At 40.5% G+C, this 22,489-nt stretch overlaps 2 protein-coding genes across 3 annotated transcripts in view; one reads left to right on the plus strand and one right to left on the minus strand.

Moving 5' to 3' along the window:
• Mtrex (Mtr4 exosome RNA helicase) overlaps positions 1-12,230 on the minus strand; it is an 87,667-nt gene extending 75,437 nt beyond the window's left edge. Inside the window, exons 1-4 of the mRNA XM_008840387.3 lie at positions 11,916-12,230; positions 6,152-6,289; positions 4,788-4,854; positions 725-787 (exon numbers count right to left, since the gene is read on the minus strand). Coding sequence (XP_008838609.1) covers positions 725-787; positions 4,788-4,854; positions 6,152-6,289; positions 11,916-12,049 — 402 coding nt within the window. The 5' untranslated portion in view covers positions 12,050-12,230. The remainder of the gene's footprint in view (positions 1-724; positions 788-4,787; positions 4,855-6,151; positions 6,290-11,915) is intronic.
• An 87-nt stretch (positions 12,231-12,317) lies between these two features.
• Positions 12,318-22,489, plus strand: part of Dhx29 (DExH-box helicase 29) — a 54,044-nt gene continuing 43,872 nt past the window's right edge. Inside the window, exons 1-3 of one of the 2 annotated variants that reach the window (XM_008840385.2) lie at positions 12,318-12,646; positions 20,480-20,553; positions 21,895-22,008. In XM_008840385.2, coding sequence (XP_008838607.1) covers positions 12,469-12,646; positions 20,480-20,553; positions 21,895-22,008 — 366 coding nt within the window. In that variant the 5' untranslated portion in view covers positions 12,318-12,468. The remainder of the gene's footprint in view (positions 12,647-20,479; positions 20,554-21,894; positions 22,009-22,489) is intronic. The other variant, XM_029567064.1, reaches the window with a different exon arrangement.

Here is a 22,489-nt window from a genome sequence, read left to right on the forward strand (position 1 = left end):
GAACTCACTATGTAGACCAGGCTGGCCTCGAACTCGCAGAGATCCGCCTGCCTCTTCCTCCCAAGTGCTGGGATTAATGGTGTGCACCACCACGCCCAGCCTGAAAATCACTTTTTTAATATTTTAAAATTTCATCACATGATGCTTGGTTTCTAGCATGGCTTTTTTTTTTTTTTTTTTTTTTTTTTTTTTTTTTTTTTTTATTGACTCCTGGAACTCACATGTAGACCAGGCTGGCCTTAACTCACGGAGATCCTCGTGCCTCTGCCTCCCAAGTGCTGGGATTAAAGGTGTGCGCCACCATGACCGGCCCTCTAGCATGGTTCTTTACTAACTCAGTTCTTGCTTTGTAATAGGCTTAAGACATACACACAAGTATTTAAAAAAAAAAAAAAAAAAAAATCAAATTTGAAATTCTTTTTAAGATTTCTAAGAAAGGGGCTGGAGAGATGGCTCAGTGGTTAAGAGCACTGACAGCTCTTGCAGAGGACCTGGGTTCGATTCCCAGCACCCACATGGCGGCTACGAACCATCTTAACTCCAGGTCCAGGGGAATCCAAAGCCCTTTTCTGACCTCCACATCATTTCACGACACAGGGTGCACTCACATACATGCAAGCAATACACTCATACACATAAAAATAATAAATAAAATATTTAAAAAAAAGATTTCTAAGAAAAAAAAGGAAACAAAACTTCACAACTACATCATCCAAGTACAGACCTTTGCTGCCTTTCCAACTCGAGGTTTAAGTGGTAAATAATCCTCGTCTGCTGGAAGTGCAACCTAATGTGAAAGTTAAACAAAAAAATGAAATTTACTATTAGACATTCAGGACTCCAAAATCAGTGATTGTTTGAAAAATAAAATGATGAACTAGAATGTTTCTGCTTGTCTTAAATGCTAGAAAAATTAACTGCCTATAAGAACAAGGCAAAAAGTTAAGCTACATCATTCAAAAAAACCTCTATTAGTACTGGTTTAATAGCAATGTAACTGAAAACTTGTCAGTTATTTTCCTGAAGAAACTGTTTATTCAAGTCTAAGATAGGTCTAAAACCTATCTTGGCTATCTTTAAATTTTCCAGACCTAATGTATTGACAATACTGAATGCTCAAAAAAGTTGTATAGATGCAAAGTTGGATGTTAAACAAAGGTATATGGAATTTAATGATATTCCTTGTTACAAGATTCCTATGACATAAAAATAAATACTAGCAATGCTTACACATTTCTATAAGAATCTAACTAATTGGCATATAAACAATCCACAAGTTTAAGTTAAGCTATACACAGAAATTAGGAACCATTTCTAATGGTAGAAGTTTAAAAAAAAAAATGGAAGTTGTTGCTTTAGAAATATTGATAGTTGAGCCAGATGTGGTGGCACACGTTTAATCCCAGCACTTGGGAGGCAGAGGCAGATGGATCTCTATGAATTCAAGGCCAGCCTGGCCTACACAGTGAGTTCCAGGCCAGCTGGAGCTACAAGGAGACCCTGTCTCAAAAAAAAATAGAAATACTGATAGCAAACTTAAAACTCAGTTACAACCAAGATAATGTATTTGGTTTCAGAAAACTGTAAAATGATTGTAATTAAGTTGTCACGCCATCTCCAATGGAGCCCACGTGAGATCCTCCGTGGGTTGAGGCTGGAACTTCAAGGAAGGTTGCCTCTTGGAGTTGGTTGTGCTGAGAAACATGCAGTGTACTTGGTATGCTTTACTTGCTATTATTTTTCTAACTGTCACTGTATCTTGGGCTTTCTGGAAAGCACCTGGTGTCCTTGGCACCACTATCACCACCTTTATTAAGATGAAATAGTTATGTTTATAAGTCCCATACTTGGAAGGATTTCATGAGAGCTACAGGATTAGAATAGGATATTGATGTAACTTGGGGTTTGGAACATATTAATGAATAAGGAAAAATAAAAGATAGATATATAGCAACATTGTTGTGTATCACCTAGAATTCAAACAGAAACATTAATAATTACAGAGCTAGTATTGAAAGTACAATAGTGGTTTGAGGTCAGCTCACCAGGTAACCACAAAACATAAAGGTCTCTAATGTGACTCACTAAGATGAAAAACAGAAACTTTCTGTTTAATGCCAGTTAATGTTTGACAATGTATTGTTCACCTGTGTTTCACTTTTGTCTCTGGAATCAGAACTCTTAAGAAAAATGATTAAACCGCAAAACAATGGCTTATTGATGTAATCATGTAACTTTGTATTTTATAATCTGAGCTCTGCAGCTGCAAAATTACACTCAGACTTGCACCAACTCCGGTGTGTTTGTCATTCGCCGAATCCTTGTCCACCCTTTGGGGACCCTGCTCCTGTCGGACTGAACTGCTCTGGTCTGGGCTGGTCCGTCGCATTAAGTAAGCAAAACAAGGGTGGTACTGGTACAGAGACACATAAACCAGTGAATGAATACCTCAAAATAAACCCCTACAGTTATAGTCACCAGCTTCAGTAAGACCCTATCTAAGAGAACAAGGCAGAGAATAATAGAATGGGACACCTAACATCCTCTGCTCTCTACAAGTGTACATGGGCATACAAATCATGCACACACGTGTGCATACACACACACTAGGGGGGAGGCCTATGGACACTAAGGAGTCAGGAAAATAGAACAGAAATGAATGCTTAGCAGTCATTGGTGATTTTAGCAGAGCAATTTCAAATTAAGAGAGAAGACATCACACTACAGTAGATTGAAGCATGAATGAAAAGTTAGAAATTCTAACAGGGATTCTTCAAGCAGAATGCTCAGCAGCAACACTGAGAAGGGATCATGACTGTTTTACTTGGTACTCAAAAGATGTGCACCAAAAAAATAACTATAGCCAAAAAAAACCAGCCAACAAACCAACCAAACAATAACCAATACAGAGGCTGAAAAGAAACCTGTAAAAAGTTATCATTTGAATGTTCATATACTGAAAGAAAATGGCAAGTAAATAGTCATAAAAGGAGGCCCTATGATGAACAGATGAACGAAGATCCAAGAAATAACACTGTCAGAACAACCCTTGTTCACTTAAAGGGCAGGGGTAATGCCTTTTTCTCTCAGTAGACAGGATGGGCAGGTGGGCTTGCTGATGGAAGTAATAATCAGAGGAAAACTATAACTGACACCCTCAAGAATCTTCATGGAAATACAAGATACATGCCCAGGAAGTGACAGAAATTGGGGCCGGGTGTCTGTGTGAAGAGGTGTTAAAAATAACCATGGAGTGCAAAAAGAGCTTCTGACCTCTCTAGAACAGGTTCTGCATTTCTTTGGTTTTTTTGTTTTTAAATAAGCCAGAGCATTGGACAGGATCTAAGCACTGAAAGAATTGGGCATTTTATGTGACAAAGTGCCATTTTTCAAGAAACGTAAGGGATTTTCAGTAGAAAACAAGAATTTTAATAGGTAAGGAAAGTTCTAAATCCACACCAAATGCCATTAATCAATTTGGAATTTCTCTGCTCATTTAACAGATCCTTTTTCCTCCCTCACTATGCTGCCCTGGCTGGCCATAAACTCACAGATTCACTTGTCTCTATCTTCCAAGTGCCAGGATTAAAGGTGTGTGCCACTACACCCAGCCATTTAATATATTTTTAAGTAAGACTCTCCAATCACCTGTAATAATAACTTGCTATAAGGTTTTATTTTTTATTAATTTTCTTACATTATTTATTACAACTGTGTGTATATGTCTGCAGGGGGGATTGTGCCTCAGTGCATACGTGGAGGGTAGAAGACAACTTTTGGGAGTCAGGTCTCTCCTACCATGGGTTTCAGGGATCAAATTCAAGTTGTCTAGCTTACGAGGCAAGCTCTTTTACCCACTAAGTCCTCTCACAGGCCCAGACAGCTGTACGGTTTCATTGGCTTATAATGATAAAAAGCTTAGAATAAAATAGTGTTACAGTAATATTATATCCCTTACCTATATACACTCTCATTCCTAAATGGATACTATAGGCCATCAATGACTATTATCTTGTGACAGAAAAAAAAAATCGCTATCAATCACCAGTGCATGGTATGAAGTAACATGGGAGCTATAAAAACAACACTGGTAATGCCAGGCATGGTGGCACACGCCTTTAATCCCAGCACTTGGGAGGCAGAGGCAGGCGGATCTCTGTGAGTTCAAGGCTAGCCTGGTCTACATAGTGAGTTCCAGGACCACCCTGTCTCAAAAAGACAAAAAAAAAAACAACAACAACAACAACAACAACATTGGTGCCAGGTGTGGTGGCACACATCTTTAATCCCCTAGTTGAGTGGCAGAGCCAAGCAGAGCTCTGTGAGATCAAGGCCAACCTCATCCACAAAGCTGTTTCAGGCCAGCTGGGACTACACACAGACCTTGTCTCAAAACAAACCAACCAAAAAAAACAACAGCAGATAACTTGACCATAGGAATAAGAGACTAAGCAGGTTCTAAGCACTGCCTCTGTGCTGGGTGATTTACTTAACTTTCTTATATAATCATTACAGCTATCCCATGAGGTAAAGAGCATTGTTAAATTAAATAAGCAATCTTCAAAGAGGTTAGAACGTTTACCCAAGATTGTAATTAGAAGAAATGATGGGCCATCTTCTGAACTCAAGGCCTAATCACAGAGTTCTCGAGCTTCCATTGTATATGTACAGCTCACAGAAATGACTTGTTTGAAAGGACTTCATGGTTAAGCTTGTTGGTTATTACATTCGACAATACAAGAAAAATAGCATAATGCTAACTTACTAAATAAATAGGTTGAGCTTACCTCATGTGTACAGCCTTCAACAGTTTCAACTGACTGGACCTTGACTCTGGGCATCAGGTCTGCCAAACTTAAAAAGTTATTAAAATGACAGAAATTATTTTTCTATAATTAGGTAATAAGGCTCTCTCTTAGCTGCACTATTACACAACACTATTTCTATGCCAGATTCATTATTCTTATTGATTATATTTGTGATTTTTATGCCAGTAAACATACTTTTGGTAAAATCCAAAAGTTCCAACAATAAGATTTTGAAACTATTACTATTATTTTGTAACCTACTACATTATTTTAGGCAAATGGTGCTCTTTCAAATACTTCAGTGGCAATCCAGGAACATTCATAGTGATACTTTAGTAGGTATAATAGCTAAACTGTTTTTTTTTAAGAACAACTTGGAACTCTTCACGGTAATGTCAGGCTAGAAAGGGGAAAGAGAACAGGGAGGGAGGGAAGGAAAGAGAAACAAAATTGTAAACATTATCATCACAATACCAAACAAGTCAATCAAAAATATTGGTATGGGTTGAAAGAGTTCCAGGTTTCCAAACTCAAGAAATACAAATATCAGAGACTCTTCAGTCACCAACATCCATGTGTTTCCCTTATCAATATGACTTTTGAGAGCTATATAGTCTGTCTACTACATGTGGCAATGAAAAATCTAATCCCTTCTAATGTTCTTTCTTTTAAATTATTATTTTTTTAGGACAGGGTCTCCCTGTGGGCCTCGCTGGCCTGGAACTCACTATGTAGACCAGGCTGGCATTGATCTTACAGAGCTATCTTGCCTCTGCCTCTGAGTGCTGGGATTAAAGGCATGTGCCAAGGTTCTATGCATATTCCTTTCATTCAGTTTTATTTTCTTTTATTCTATGAGCCATTAGCTTTAAAAAAAAAAAAAAAATTAAATCAGGACCAGGTATAGTATCATCTGCTTCTAATCCCAGCACTCACAGGAGGCAGAGACAAAAGTAGAGAGATCTCTATGATTTCAAAGTCAGCCTGGTCTACATAGGAAGATCCTGTTTACAAAAGACACACACACACATTCTCTCTCTCTCTCTCTCTCTCTCTCTCTCTCTCTCTCTCTCAACACACACACACACACACTCACACACGTTTTAAAGATTTTTCTCAAATTGGACTCTAAAATATTAAAAGATATGTCTTTTCTATACTGTCTCTTAATTCTCCAAATTTAGGTAAATTTTCCATATTTACATGTTTATATGAACATGACTATTTTTATCTTTATTTCTCTAATTCAGATAAAATTATAAAACAGTACCCAAGCAATTTTAAAAATTTCACATAACCTACCAAATTAAGGCTACTAACATTTATGACAATGCAAATACTACCTTAAGTCTTCATTTAATGAGTCTTCTATCCTGGGCTTCTTTCCAAAAATAGGTTCATCTGTGCCTTCAACATCTGCATCTCTCTTGTTTTTCCCACTGCTGGCTGACTCTGGGTATAATTTAGTCTCAAAACGTTTCCTGTAAAGTAAACACCTTAAAATAAATTCCATAGTATCAGTTCTAATTTTAATCTAACTTTCTAATTTAAAGCACCATTTAGTGGTGCTTGTGTGTACCTACATTTAGGGATACCCATTTGAGATTAGGCAGGGAACTAGTCCCTAGAGAAAACTGATCCTCCTTCCCTTCCTCCCTCCCTCAGCATCCATTGATTGCCTATAGTTCTTCATCTTGATATGGGACCCTGTGACATTCCCCCATCTGCCTCGGCACGTCAACAGGTTTTTGTCATTACGCAGATCTTGTTAAACTAAACAATTAAGATTTTTAATATATGAAATCTTCAAAATTGGTATATTCACTGCACAGTTTGATTATGAGAAGCCATTATTTTAAGTGCTTACCAGCTACATGTGGATACTACCTATTACACTAATCACTGCGGACCTAGATATAAGGTCAAGTTAGTTATACTTCAGGAAAGGGGTATATGTTAAATGACAGCATAAGAAAGCAATCTGAAGCAGGGCATGGTGGCGCACACCTTTAGTACCAGTACTTGGGAGGCAGAGGCAGGCGAATCTCTGTGAGTTCAAGGCCAGCTGGGGCTACAGGGAGACCCTGTCTCAAAAAGACCAAAAAAAAGAAGAAAGTAATCTGAGCAATGGCAAGAAAGCTCAGCAGGTGCTTGCCACCAAGTTTTATGACCTTAGTTTAATAACTGGGACCTATCGGTAGAGAGAACTGAGTTCACAAAGTTATCACCCGATCACCACACACAGAGGATGAATGGGTGCCCCCCCCACCAAAATAAATAAATTCTTGACTCAAAAAATAACCTACCAAAAAATTTCTTCCCAAAGAGACTAATGGGAAAATCTCATCATGGATTGGATATCCAGCAATTTTAAAGCATTACTATTAGTCTTGTTGGATAAAATAAATATTGAAATACAGGGAAATAAAGTATCATTTGATTTTAAAGGGGGGAGGGGGCAGTGAGACAGATCAGAGGGCAAAGGTGCTTACTGAGAACAGAATTTAACCCCAAAACCCACATGATGTGGAGAACCAACTCCCTCAAGTTTGTCCTCTGACCTCCACATATATGCTGTAGCATGTACACCTACTCCCTACTCCCACTCCAAGACAGATTAAAAAAAAAAAAAATTAAAGTGGGGAAGAGGCTGGAGAGATGGTATAGTTGGTAAAGTACTTGCTACATAAGCATGAGGACCTGAATTTGTTCCCAGTACCCTCCTAAATGTTAGGCACAGTAGTGGTCTATAATCTCATTGCTGGGGAGGCAGAGACAGAAGGTTCCCTGGTGCTTCATGGCCAGCCCATCTAGCCACATTCATGATCTCCAAGTTTAGTAAGAGACCCTGTGTCAAAAAACAAGGTTGAGAACCATAAAAGAAAACAATTGATATCTGCCTATGGCCTCTGCACATATATATTTCACACATCTGATGTGAAATTGTATATATACAGATGTGAGGAAAGCATGGGAAAAGATTGACCATGACTTGATATTGTTGAAGCAAAATTACCAGTCCACAGCATTCCTGATACATACACTCACATGCAAAGTTTGTCAATTCTCATTGACTCTGGGTGTTTGGGATTTTTTTTCTTTTCTTTTTTTTTTTTTTTTTTTTTTTTTTTTGTGTATGTGTGTCTGTGTTATCTGTGTTACATCTGTGCCTGTGTGTTCATATGTGTGGATGTGGGTACACACACCTGTATGCATGCACAGAGACAAGAAGAGGATGTCAAGCGTCTTTCACCATCATTCTCTGTGCATTCCATCAAGACAGAGTCTCTTCCTGACCCGATGCTCATGTTTTCTCTTCTAGGCCTAGAAACCAGCAAGTGCCACCGATCCTCCTGGCTCTGCCCACCTCAGAGCTGGGGTTACAGGTTACAGAAGATGCCTGGTTTCTTATGTGGGTGCTTGAATCCAAACCCCAGTCCTCTTGGCTGTGTAGCAAGTGCTCTTAACCTCTGAGCCAGTTCTAGTGTGACTATCTTGATGCAGAATTAATAGTCTAGACTGTGACAGTTTGCCCAAGGTCCAACATGGGAGGCCAAGTAGTAAGAAGTAACTGCTGTTATTATTTTTATGTAAAATTTTCTGAACACTGAGATGGCTTCTAGGCCCCAATGGTTTCTGATAAGAGTTTGTGAAAAAAAAAAAAAGCGCATTTATAATGTGTATTAAGTATATAGGACAAGCTCCTCTAAATTTTCATGATTTGCCTTCTTGTGTTGCACAGATCAGACAGGAGTCACACTATGGCAGTACACAATTATAACCAGGCAAGTTATAATTTCTTTCTATAAATGTTCCACTTAAATATCTTGATAATAAAAATCTCTTAGGTTCCTAATGTTCTACTGCTTTTCTTTAAAGTTCACATAATTTCCTAATAAAATTAAAGTACAAACTAGATGTATTTCCTTCTAAGCTTCACTTTGGAAGGCCACTAAACAGCTCCTCTCTACTGTATTGCAAACGGAATACTGTGCCACAGTCATTTTGAGGAAATGCATAAAGTGGGTAATCATACAACTATTGTCAAAATATCAGTTGCCTACTTATATACTCCAGCAACTACTAATTATTCCTATCATGTAAATAAAGAGCCAAGGTGTGGTGGCTCGAGGTTGTAATTCCAGCACTTGAGAAGTGGAGGCAGGAGAATCAGGACTTCAGTCAGACTCTGAGATACAGTAAGTGTAGGACCCCCAGGCTGGAGTACCCAACATCCACGGGAGGCCGCACCCCAATAACTCAGTCCTCAGACCAGGAGATGCAACAAGCAAGAGGATTTAATCGTTTGCGCAGAGGAGGCTCCTGCCTCACTCAGAAGGAGAGTGAGAGAACAGCAGCCCCGAGCTCAGCTTACAGGTGACTTTTAAAGGCAAAAACCACAAACTACAACCGGCAGCAGTGGGAGGGGGCCAGCAGCAACCAGCAATAGGGGGCTGGCAGCAACCAGCAGTAGTGGAAGGGGGCCGGCAGCAACTGGCAATAGTGGGCGGGGGCTGGCAACAGTGTGGGCGGGGGGAGTCTCTGTTGATGTCTGGAGCATGAAAAGGTCAGCTCTTTCTCAACAGTTAGAATTATTTTACTTCTTACTTCCTTGTTCTGAATATTTTTCTTTAGTCTGGGGAATTTGATTTAAATCTACTTTAACCTGGGGGGCTTTAGTTTGATTCCATCACACTTAATGGGGTTAGTGATAGTCATGTGGGTCATTCAATGGATCATAAAATCTGTAACTAAAAAGAGGCCGGCCAGGCCAAGCAGAAGCATGGGCCACAGCTGTGTTGTAAATGTGGGGGGATGTTGCAGGTATGTGAAGATTTGTTAAAGGTTACCCAGAGGCTAGAAAATCATTTACTGGCTTTGGACAAAAAACCCCAGTCTTTAGTGTTAGTTTCTAAAGCTAATTTGGTTAAGGTTTTTTTAATAGTTTTATTTATTTTTTTTACCTGTCCTGAACTCTGGGGTCTGTAAGTACAATGTAATTTTTAATTAATCTCTAGTGCTTTGGCCATTTCTTGACTTACCTGGGAGAAGAAGGCTGGGCCATTATCAGACCCAATTACCTTAGGCAGTCCAAATCGAGGGAAAATGTTTTTGATTAGTTTTTTTTACCATTGAAAGATATTTATAACTACATTTTCTTGGGAGGATTTCAGTAAAATTTACTTCCCAGTTAGTCTCTGGTTGTGTCTCTTTTTTTTTTTTTTTTTTACCAGATGGGACCTTTTTTGGCAAGTACAAGGCTTGTAGAAGAGCCACTTTTGTTTTTTTGGTGAGGAGTCCCTGCCTCCGGTAAATTTCCCCATGTATATGGGCTGTGGCAAACGCATAGCAGCTGTCGGTGTAAATGTTAACCTTTTTGTTCTTTGTTAATTTTAGGGCCTGGGTTAGGGCTTCTAATTCAGCCCGTTGGGCTGAAGTTTCAGCCGGCAGAGCTTGGGCCCAAATTATTTTCTCCCCATCGACCACTGCTGCCCCTGCCTTACGTTCACCATTTCGCAGAAAGCTGCTCCCATCCGTATACCAGGTGACATCTGCATCTGTTAGGGGCTGGTCGGTGAGGTCCTCTCTGGTCCCATGGGTCTCCACAAGTATTTGCTGACAATCATGGGGAATCTCAGTGTCTTTCTGGGGAGTTGGTAGCAGCGTGACAGGGTTTAAGGTGGCAGGGCTACCAAACTTGATCTTTTCTGGATTTAATAATAATGCCTGGTAATGGGTCACTCTGGCATTTGACAACCATCTGTCAGGAGGCTGTCTAATGATAAACTCCACTGCACGTGGTGTTATAACAGTCAGGGGCTGACCCATAGTGAGTTTATCTGAATCTTTTACCAGGAATGCTATTGCCGCCATGATTCTCAAGCATGGGGGCCAGCCTGTGGCCACATTGTCCAGTCTCTTTGAGAGATAAGCCACTGGCCTTTTCCAGGGTCCCAGAGTCTGAGTAAGGACTCTTTTTGCCATCCCATTATTTTCATCTATATATAGGATGAAAGGTTTTGTTAGATCTGGCAATCCTAATGCTGGAGCCGTCAGCAGCACTCTTTGTAGTGAAATGGATGTGGGCTCCCAAGTTGGAGAGTAAACATGAGAAACTCGTCCTGTGCTAAGGTCCACTTTTCTTTCTGTGGTCCATCTGTATGTTTTTCCTCCAGTGGCTCCTTGAACACAGGCCATCTTGGAACTCATAGGTCCCTCAGTTGTTAGGACCGAGTGCTGAGCTCTTGTGTCTACCATGAAGGTAGTCCAACTTGGGCTATATAATTACCTTTTAGAACAACAACAAAAGAGTCACTTTATTTTGCTTAATTCAAGTAACAGTTTTCCCTTGTATAAACACATTTTATTATGGTGCTATGCAGCAGTCTACACGTATTTAGAGTCCATTTACATTTTTTTCTAAATAAGCTTACTCATCCACGGCTTGCATTTCTTTGATTTCATTACGTTGCTAAGCACTTAAACACATTATCCATCACTGACAGATAGTACTATTAAATCTCCACTTTATGGGCAACAAAACTAATTTGACTGGGTGCCGTGGGCCATTCCTGTAATTCAGGCGCCGAGGAAACTGAGGCAGGATCAGGAGATCGAGGCCAGTCTGACGTACATTGCTAGACCTTGAATGCATTTTTTTTTTTTTTTGAAGCCCACAGCTCGCCGATTAAATCTCTCCTTTTTGAGGCTATTTGCGCTCACTGCTCAAAATCGTTTCCTTATGCTTCTGTGCCCTTTACTCAACTAGTTCTTAGCTTTTTAAAGACTACGAGCAAGGGACAGTGCTGGTGCCACAGAACCCCAAAGAAAAACCTTACCTGCCCTGCGAAACTGGGCTGACGGCCAGCAACGGTGGCCTAAAGAAGTGTCTCGGCGACACCTCACGCCGGTCCAAGGACAAGCGGCAACGTCAAGACCGTATTTCCCCAAATCAACATTCTTCCTCCCTCTCCAACTTCGTTCTCAAACCCCTTCAACCTCCCAACTCCACTCAACGCACTCCCACTTTCTGTGCTCGTTAGAGTCGTGTTTCCTTCCTCCACACCAAAGACAGACAAAACAAAAACATCTCGAAGTTTTCCTTACCCGGCCTTGTCCGCAGACCCTGGTGGTCCCTTCCATTTCCCCTTCTCCTTCTCTTTGTCTTTCTTGGCTCCGGCTGCAGTGGTCGAGTCGTCCTCGAACACGCTGAACAGCTCGTCCCCGAAAGCGTCCGCCATTTTTCCGAGCTCCGAGACCAAATCTCCCTCCTACCCAAGATGCCCCGCGACTGCACCCAGTGACGCCAAATAGAGGCTCTACAGTGGCCGGTCGGAGACAAAAATCTTAAAGCTGGAGGCCCTTCTTTCCGCCTTTAGTCTGTTTGTGGAGGTTTGCCCCTTCTTTTCTTTCTCGGCCCCGGCGGATTGGGCAGATCAGTGACTAGAAACACCGCCACACGCGGCGCGCACCACCGGAAGCCTTAGGTTCCCGAGGTCGGGAGCCGAGAGGCGGAGCCTGGTCAATCCAGCCAATTGAGCCGTAGCCCGGGCGCAGAAGCCCGGATGGAGGAGGATGGGAGCCGGGTTAACGTGAAGGTCTGCCCCGGCGTCTGCTGTGTTGGTTCAACGGTCTGATCTGGAAAATTTGCAGCCTCAACATGGGCGGCAAAAACAAGAAGAACAAGGCCCCGGGAGCTGCGGCGGTTCGGGCCGCAGTGTCTGCTGCCAGAGCCAGATCGGAGGCCGGAGCGGTTGGGGAAGCCCAGAGCAAGAAGCCTGTGTCGAGGCCGGTCCCTGCCGGCCCTCCCAGCGCCCGGGAGCCTAGAGTCAAGCAAGGTACGACCTCGCCCAGTTCCCGGCCGTCCCACCCTGAGACCTGGCTCCTGGTCCCGAGGAAAGGAAATCAAAGCGGTGCTGCCGAGATCCAAATTGATTCCACACCCAGGCTGCCAGCTGCCGATGGGGTGGGCCCCAGGGCTTCTGGGCCCTCAAAGTTCCGAGAGTAACTTCTGTTCCAGCCTGGCATCGCCTTTCTAAGTCGTTCTTTTTCCTTTTCCAAGAACAAAGTAATGAATGAATGGCATCTGCCTAAGCTACTCGGCTTCTGCTGGGAGGAGTAGCGTAGCCAAGCTCTGAGACCCTGATGCCAGCTCTGTTTTCCATCTGATCACTCATATCTTCAGTATCTGTGTAGTGTCTCCATATATTCTGGAAAAATCAGCCTTTTCATTAGAATTGCAGCACTTTACACACTAAGCATTGGTATAACATTGTAAAATTACCTTTGTTCTTTTCTGCAGTTTTGGATTTTTGCCCACCCTGCAGATTTGATAACTTAGAAATGACTAATTCCCATGCACACTATTATGGCTAGTTTCAAAAAATTCAAAATATGCTGTTTTGTTCTGCTTGCTTTGTTTGCTTAGCGTTCTTATTGTAAAAACTTCAAGCATATATGTATATATACACAAATATTTACCAAGTATCTGGCTGGCAGTTGTAAGATGAACAACATAGAAACCTCAATTCTCAGGCAGCTTGAGTCTAATTTACTAATCACACAAACAGACAAATTGCTTTATAGTTGTTAAGTGCCACAAAGAAAAACCTGGGAAAAGTGCTTAATGGGATAATATCATTTTTTCTGGGGAGGAATCATCTCTGAAAAAGTAAGAGTTGAGCTGAAATTAGGGGATGTGGAGGACCTAACTGCAAAGCATGGTAGAAGTCACGTTCCAAAGATCTCCAGTCAAGAAAGAGCTTGGACCTCTTGAGAAATTCACAGAATGTAAGCATTCTCAAAGGAGGAAAAAAGCTGAGACTGGAGAAACCAGCAGGCACCACACCTGTCCCTAGAGGAGATAACACTTTTAACTGTGACAGTTTTACTCTGTGCACCTACATCTTTTCCTTACCCTTTTTTTCTTTTACTGACATTTCTCTGAATTCTTTCAAGTTTCTGGTAGTCATTTGTTACAGTGCTGTCCTCCTTTTCCTCCAGTCCTAAAATGCTACCTTTTTCAAGGTATCTGCCCTTGACAGTATAGTTCTCTGCTACAGCCCTCCCAGGGTAGTTCACCTACTGATGTTACTTGTGTCTTTGCCATTTTATTTTCGATGACTGGTCAGTCCTCTCCGTGGAGATTTCTTAATACTGGCTTTGTTTCCGAGCTCAGGACAGCCATATTCATATTACTTAAACTTTTTTTGGCTTTTTAAATTTTTTTTTTCAAGCATCTAGATATCATGGGTAAGCGACTCTTCTCTCCTCAAACTGACTTTTCCTTTTATTTCCATATGTGTTTATCCAAAATTAAGTTACTTTTTAAAAACCAATTTTTAACATTTATTTGTGTGTATTTGTGCGTGCGCGTGCACGTGCACATTTAAAGATCAGAGGACAGCTTGTGAGAGTCGATTCTTTCTACCATGTGGGTCCCAGGGACCAACTCAGGTCATAAGGCTTGGCAACAAGAATCTTTACTGGCTTAGCCATTTCACTGGCCCTCAAAAGTTACATTTAATGCTTTCCTTTCTTCTTTGCTTTCAATCTTTAGCCAAGCCCTGTGGGATCTTTTTGTGTGTTGTTTCACTTTTCATGTGTTGTTATACTTTTCATGTGTTGTTTACATCCTAGTCTTTAAGTATTCATGAATTCATGGACTACCATGAATGAGTCTCTGGGCCTTTGCTCGTTTTTCTTCCAATCAGTAGATTGATCTTTCAGAAATGCTACTTTGAGCACTTCCCATATTCTTCATAGTATTCTCACTGACTGAAATAAAATCCAAACCGTTCAGCTACATTGAGGATGCACTTTCTTAGCCGTTTTACTAATCTCAATTTTCAACTGTAGTAAATCTGGTATTTTCTTGGCTCCAAATAGAACCTGGCTATTTGCCTTATCATATTTATAATTTTTTTCTCATCATGGAATGTCATCTATCCCCAAAACCATCTACCAAAATCCTACGCTACTTGTTTCAGACATCAGGTTTTTTGTTTTTTTTTTTTTCAATTCTTCCTGATCTCCATAGTGCATGTATCATGGTTGCTTATTTCATTCTTTTTGATAGTCAGCTCTTGCCTTATGTGAGGAATTCTACATTTTATATATCCTGCAAAATTATAGGATATAATGAATATGTATTAACATCTCCAAAGTTTCTGGTCCAATGCTGTGTAGTTATTTTAAAAAAATCCTTGGATAAGTGACAAGGAGAAAGTCAAAGGAATTATTTAAAATCAAATGAGAGGGAGAGAGAGAGAATTGTCCTCTAAATTTTCAGTTTATCAAACAAAACATTTTGTGAAAAACAAAAAATGGTGACTTGGTAAAAACTGAATGAATTGAGAGCTCTATTTTTGATTTGGAATAGGAATCACTTCCCATATGAAACCTTTAAGCTCAGATGAAGTAAGCAGGTTTTGGAAGGCCTGGAGATAATATTTGAGGCAGAGGGAAAAAGACACCCAAAGCCTTGTGGAAACAAATTTGGCCATTGTAGGAAGAATATGTGGCTGGAGTGAAAGGGAAAGTGTTAAAATAAGATTGGAGTCTAGGAAGGGACCAGACCAAGTTGAATGGAAGTGAGAGGCTGGTGGTAGTATTAAATAGGAAAGAGACTTGAACTGGTTTACATTTTTATTTATTACTTTTTTATTTATGTGTACAAGTGTTTTGCCTGCATGTGTATAACCTATTGTCATACAGTGCCTATGGAAATCACAAGAGGGTGTCAGATCCCCTGGAACTGGAGTTACTGATGGTATTAACCACCATGTAGGTACTGGGAACCCAACCCAGGTCCTCTACTAGAGCAGCCAGTGCTTTTAACCACTGAGCCATTTCTCTAGCCCTTGGTTTATGTTTTTAAACAATTAGTCAAGAAGCTCTGATAGTGTAAACCTCCTCACAGCCTTAACCACTCAGGTTGTCTGTCACTCAGTTATTCTCTTGACACTCTGTACTTTCTGATCATAGCTGATTTGGGTAATCAGTTGCTTAGTAATTCTATTACTCCTCTAGATTATAAACCCCATGAGGTTACAAAGTGGATCTTTTTTTACCATCAGAATCCTTGTTTAGGTCTTTTGCCTGATTAAAAGGAAGTCAGTGGTAACGCAAAGTGAATGTCATAGTGACAGGAGGTCATTAGCATCATTGTTGGATCTAAAAAGCAATATAAAAGTAACCAAAAAGCATTAGTGAGTATAAAATTGATTCTGGTTATTTCTTTGTTAATCAGTTGAGTCATTTTGAAGAAATGTGTGCTTTGATTTCAATAAAATAAGCATGTTTGAGAGCCAGTTGTGTAGGGTGCATTGTTACATGACCTTTTGGTTATAAATTTGTATTTCATACTACTTTTGCCTTGGAGATGCTGCATATTAAGATCCTTACTTGCAGGTCCATCTGTAGTAACTTCACCAACTGAAATACAAAACCAAAACTTCCAGAGAAAGATCTCTAAGAGGGTGAGCATGGTGGTGCATGCTTTTAATCCCAGCACTAGGGAGGCAGAGACAGGTGAAGGTTTGTGAGATCCAGGTCTGCGTGGCAAGTGCTAGACCAACTGGAGCTACAGGGAGATCCTGTCTCAAAAGAAAAGAAAAAAAAAGGGGGGGGGGGGAGAGAGAGAGAGAGAGAGAGAGAGAGAGAGAGAGAGAGAGCTAAATGGTAAGGAAAGTACTATCAAAATCTTAGGCATTTTACTTGGCAAAAAAATGGGAACCAACTTTATTCCATGACTGTTGGCTTAGAATTTAAAATCAAGAGTTGCTAGTTTAGCAAGTTTAAATAGCTATCTTCTTCTGGCACCTTCACTTTTTCCTGTGTAACAGATTAAAAACATGTAGGCAGCTCAAGCCAGCAAGCAGTGCATTCTCCCATGGTCTCTGCTTCACTTCTTGCCTCCAGGTTCCTGCTTGAGCTCCTGTCCTGGCCTCCCTCAGTGATGGGCTAGCTTATAATCTGAAATACTCTTTCCTCCCCAAGTTGGTTTTGGTCACTGTTTTAACACCACATATTATATATCAGATTCAGAATAGAAGCCAGATGTTATAGACTGACTATATGTGTTCCCAAAATTCATGGCCTGAAACTCTAACCCTCAGGGCAGCTGTATTTGGAAGTCCTCTGTGGAAGTGGTAACAGTTTAATGATGTTGAAAGGGTAGGATCCTGATTCAGTAGAATTAGTGTTCTCATAAGATGAAATGTTGAGAGCTCAATCTTTCTCCTAGTAAGCACATAGAAAAAAATCAAGTAAGCATATACAGTAAGATGGTGATCACATACATAACAAGAGGACCTCAGAATTAAACCTCCCTGGATGGTACCTTGATCTTGCATTTCAAACCTCCAGAACTGAAGAATAAATTTCCATTGGTTAAGCCACCAAAAGTGTATAATATTTTGTTATGGTGGCCTGAGCAGATTAAAGCAGCAAACATGTATGGGATTTGTTACATAAGGCATTGGTTCAAGACATAGCACCAAGAAAAAAAAGAAGGAAACTTCCAAAATGGAAAATAAGGGCTTTTTTGTTGCTTTGGAAAATCTATTTTTCTCAAATGTTATTTACATTAACATGGCATTATTTTTAATGGTAATGAATAAAATTCACCTTTTAATTTATAGCATGATCAATAGCTTTTAATCAATAGCTATAACTTACATAAATAAAAACTATTTGGCTCCTCAATTTTTATTTTTATTTTTTTTTTATTTTTTTGGTCTTTTTGAGACAGAGTTCCCTGTAGCTCCAGCTGACCTGGAACAGGCTGGCCTTCAACTCACAAAGATCCACCTGTCTCTGCCTCCAGAGTGCTGGGATTAAAGGCATGCACCACCACGCCCAGTGCTGAATCCTCAATTTTTTTTTTTTTTTTTTTTGGTCTTTTTGAGACAGGGCCTCCCTGTAGCCCCAGCTGTCCTGGAACTCACTATGTAGACTAGGCTGGTGTTGAACTCACAGAGATCCGCCTGCCTCTGCCTCCCGAGTGCTGGGATTAAAGGCATGTGCCGCCACACCTGTCCCTTGAATCCTCAGTATTTAAGAGTAAAAAAGTCTTTAGCTAGACCTGTTGGTGGAGGCCTGTAATCCCATATACTCAGGAGGCTAAGACTGGAGGCTTACAAGTTCAAGGCCAGCCTGAACTACAGAGGGAGTTCAAGTTTAGCCTGAACTATTTAATGAGACCCTTTCTGAAAAAGTAAAGAGGGGGCCAGCAAGATGACCCAGCAGGTAAAGGTGCTTGCTGTCAAACTTGATGACCTGAGTTCAATCCCCAGGATCCAAATGGTGGAAGAAGAGAACCAACTGTAAGTCATCATCTGATTTCCACACAAAAACTATGTATTTGTGCCCAGGCACACAGGCATGAAAAATTAATTATTCCTTGTTTGTTTTTAAGTTTAAAAAATATGGGTTGGAGGGATATAGGTCAGTGATAGAAAGATTGCCTGCCATGGGCAAGACCCTAGGTTCAAACCCCAAACCTGGGGAAAAAAAGAGAGGGAGAGCGAGGGAGGGAGGGAGGGAGGGGGAGAGGGAGAGAGAGAGAGAGAGAGAGAGAGAGAGAGAGAGAGAGACCAAAAGTTTGAAAGTATTATTTATTCCTTCCTAGGTAGTTATTGCTGGAAAACTGAGAATATATACTCTTTCTGTTGACTGAAACAGACAGCCACTACAGTGAATTAAATAGTGTCCCTCCCCAAATATTCATGTCCACCTGGAACCTCAGAATTTGACTTCATTTGGAAATAGCATCTTTGCAGATCCCATTAGTTAAGGATATGGAGATTAAATTATCCTAAATTTAGAATGAGTGCTAATCCAACGACTAGTGTTAAAAGAGAAGATTTGGAAACTGAGAAACAGGGAAGGAGGCCATCCAAAGGAGGCAGAGACTGGAGCTATTCTACCATAAGCCAAGGGGTACTTGTGGCCACTGGAAGAGTCAAGAAAGGGTGTGTTGAGGAGACTGAATGTTCAGCCCTAAATGGGACATCTTTGTCAACCCCTCCAGTCCCTGCCTAGGTTCAGGGAATACTAGGGAAGAGGAGGTAGAAAGAATTGGAGGATGAGGAGGAAGTGCTGTGAAATGCTGTCTTTTGGACATGACATGGCTATTGTGCTCATATTCAGAACAGCTGAGGTTACCTGGACAAGATCAAGCAAGCCAAAATTCCTACAGAGATGGTGAGAATCTCCAGCCCCCTACCCTTACTGCAGGAGGTATTGGCAATTGATAGTAGCTGGGGGGAGGGAGAATCATTCTTTGGGAGTGTGGCCACTGGTAGGTTTCTCATGCTTCAGTGGATGGCCCCACATCCATGTGCAAGTGGGCAGCATTAATTGGACTTAGTGGGTGTATTAATTACTTTTCTGTTGCTGTGAGAAAATAATATGACCAAAAACAACTTAGGGGAAGAAAGCATTTCATTTTGGCTTATCGTTTTGGAGAGATAGAGTCTGTCATGGTGGGGAAGACATGGTGCCAGGAGCAGGAAGCTGGCTAATCACATAAGAAGTAGAGAGAGCGGAAGTAGGGCAAGGTTGTAAACCCTCCAAGTCTGTCACCAGGAAGAACTTCCTCCAATAAGACTCCACCTCCTAAAGGTTCCATAACCTCCCCCAAACAGTGTCACTACCTGAGGACCAGTTGTTCAAATACATAAGCCCATGAGGGACATTTCTCATTCAGGCTACCAGAATGGTTTATCAAGAAAAAAAGGGTGGGGGGGAGACAAAGTTAGAAGGGAGACATGTTGGGAGAGCTGGAAGATGGAACTGGGGAGCTGTATATGACCATATTTCATTGTATACATGTATGAAATTTTCAATTAAAAAAGAGAAAAGATTGTGGCTTACAGCCATCAGAGGGAGCTCATACCTTGATTTTGGAATTGTGAAAGAACAAATTTCAATTATATTTAGTCATCAGGTGTGGTGATTTGCTATTCCTCAGAAATGAATATGGTAACCCTGGACTTGAGGCCAAGGAGAAAGATGACAGGAACTTCCACCTTTTCCCTTAGCATCCTGTTTTCATGGAGGACTGTTTTCTCATCAGAATTGCAGCAATCTGAAATCCCCCAAGAAATCTTATCTAAGTGTCAAGAATAAAAGCATCTGATAAGAAATGTGAAGGTGGAACTGGGTGTGGTGGTGCATGCCTTTAATCCTAGCACTTGGGAGGCAGAGGCAGGTGGATCTCTGTGAGTTTGAGGCCAGACTGGTCTGCATAGTTCCAGGCCAGCTGGGGCTACAGGGAGACCCTGTCTCAAAAATACCAAAAAAAAAAAAACAAAAAAAAAAATGTGAAGGTGAATAAACCAGGCATGGTGGTGCATGCCTTTAATCCCAGCACTTGGGAGGCTGAGGCAAGTGAATCTCTGTGAGTTCAAGGCTAGCCTGGTCTACAAAGCAAGTTCCAGGCCAGCTGGGGCTACAGGAAGACCCTGTCTGAAAAAGTCCAAAAAAAAAAAGAAAAAAGAAAATAAATGTGACCTAAAAGATATAAAGATTTTTGTTTTTTGCTAAACTGAGGAAAGAGCTAAAATCAAATTTTAATATTTAGCAATCTTTACAGGAAAATTAAAACAGTATAATGAATATTAATCATTAAATCACCTTGACTATTTGTTGTCCATTATATACAGGTCCCAAAATTTATAGTTTCAATTCTGCAAATGACTCTGGAGGTTCTGCAAATCTGGATAAATCTATTTTGAAAGTGAGTAATCAAGGTTTTGAGTCATTTTGGGAAATGCTCCTTTAAAAAAATAAATAAAAAGTTGGGTTGGAGAGCTGGCTCAGGTTAAGAGCACTAGCTGTTCTTACAGAGGACTCAGGTTTGTATCCCAGCACCCACATGGTAGCTAACATCCATCCTTAACTACTTTAGTTCCAGGGGCTCTGATGCCCTCTTCTTTCCTCCTCAGGCACTGTACAATGTGGGTGTACTTACATACATGTAAACATAACACTCATACACATAAGATAAAATTTTTTTTTAATTAAAAAACTTGTGGGATAGGGAGATAGCTCAATGGTTAGGAGTGTTTACTGCTCTTTTCAGAGGACCTGAGTTTGGTTTCTAGCACCCACATTGGGCAACTCACAGCAATCTCTAACTCCAGTTTCAGGGTATCACTTCTGGCCTCTACTGGTACCACACATAAGTAGCATGCACAGTAACACACACATACATACATAAATAAAAATAAATAAAATTTAAAAGAAGTATCCTCCAGGAATAAGAAAATGATGGATCATTTGATTTTTTAATAAATAATACCCTAAGAGTGTCTGTGCCCCCCCCCCACCTCCCTGGTGAGCCTACATACCTTTGCAAGCCAATGTTATGGTGGTGATGTTAGTATTTAATATATCTTTTTAAAGCATTGCCATGCTGGGTTATAACTTGTCTGTTTATATATTCTTGACTAGACTGAATTCCTGAAATATGCTTCTGTGCTTAATAGCATGCAGTTAAGTGATAAAGGAAACATATTTTTATGGGTAGATGCCTGTATATTCTTCAGTTAAAAATATCAAAACCACAGGAGATAAATGACTAGTAGGAAAAAGTAGGGAACAAACTGGGAGCCAAAAGAATTTGTAACCCATTACTACTAGATACATAGTTTTTACTTTTATTTGTCATGCCTTTTTCTAATGTAGCATTCAGTCTGTGAAGCTCTTTGGGGGGGGGGCTGCTTTACGTTAAGGCCTATTTCTAGATATTACCCTAGGGATTCTGATTCAATAGGGTAGGGCTTAGCAATTTCTGTCATAGCAACCCAAGGGTAATCTAAGAACAGTGTCTTTTAAGAGGATTTTTTTTTCTTGCAATATGTGATCTGTTGCTTTTTCCATGTCTCATTTTTTTCTTACATATGTTACAGGAATGTGGTCTAATGAATGGTAGTCGAAGAAAATGCTAATTACTACACCTGCTTTTAACTAAAATTTTGGGCCTGTTTGAGAGTAATATAAAAAAAAAACTATGATTTGCGTTTAGTGTTTTGATAATTTAGTTTCTAATTTATATAACCTTTCTTGACCTCAACAGGTGGTAATTAATAATAAACTAGAACAAAGAATTATTGGAGTTATCAATGAGCATAAAAAGCAAAATAATGACAAAGGAATGATTTCTGGAAGACTTACTGCCAAAAAATTACAGGTATTTACAACTCTTCCCCTAACCCCCTTTATTTCTCTTTTGAGGCAAGATCTCACTTTGTAGCTCAGCGTGCCAATACTTGACATAGTGGAGAGTTTTTTCCCCTTTTTCTTTCGGAGCCGGGGATTGAACCTAGGGCCTGTACATTTTGGAGAGACAATATAAGGACAGCTCTAAGTGTGGGATAAAAATGATTTTTAAAAAGTTTCCATCGGAATCACATGTAGGTTTCATGTCTGCAAGAATAGGGGAGGAATGGTCTCCATACAAGTGCACACATGAAATGGTGGTGTGAAAAGTAAGATACATTCCCAAATTATGTTATTGGGTACCTGTATGTTTTACTCTGTGCCCTGCATTTTGCTTACATGCTCTGACATGGCAGCCCACAGGTAGATGTATCTGGCCCATTTTTCCAAATGTAAGAATTGAGATTTAGAGCTGGGCATAGTGGCACACACCTTTAGTCCCAGCTCTTGGG

Source organism: Nannospalax galili, unplaced genomic scaffold (assembly GCF_000622305.1).
Source record: "Nannospalax galili isolate Female #2095 unplaced genomic scaffold, S.galili_v1.0 scaffold339, whole genome shotgun sequence".
In the NCBI taxonomy this organism is placed as follows: domain Eukaryota; kingdom Metazoa; phylum Chordata; class Mammalia; order Rodentia; family Spalacidae; genus Nannospalax; species Nannospalax galili.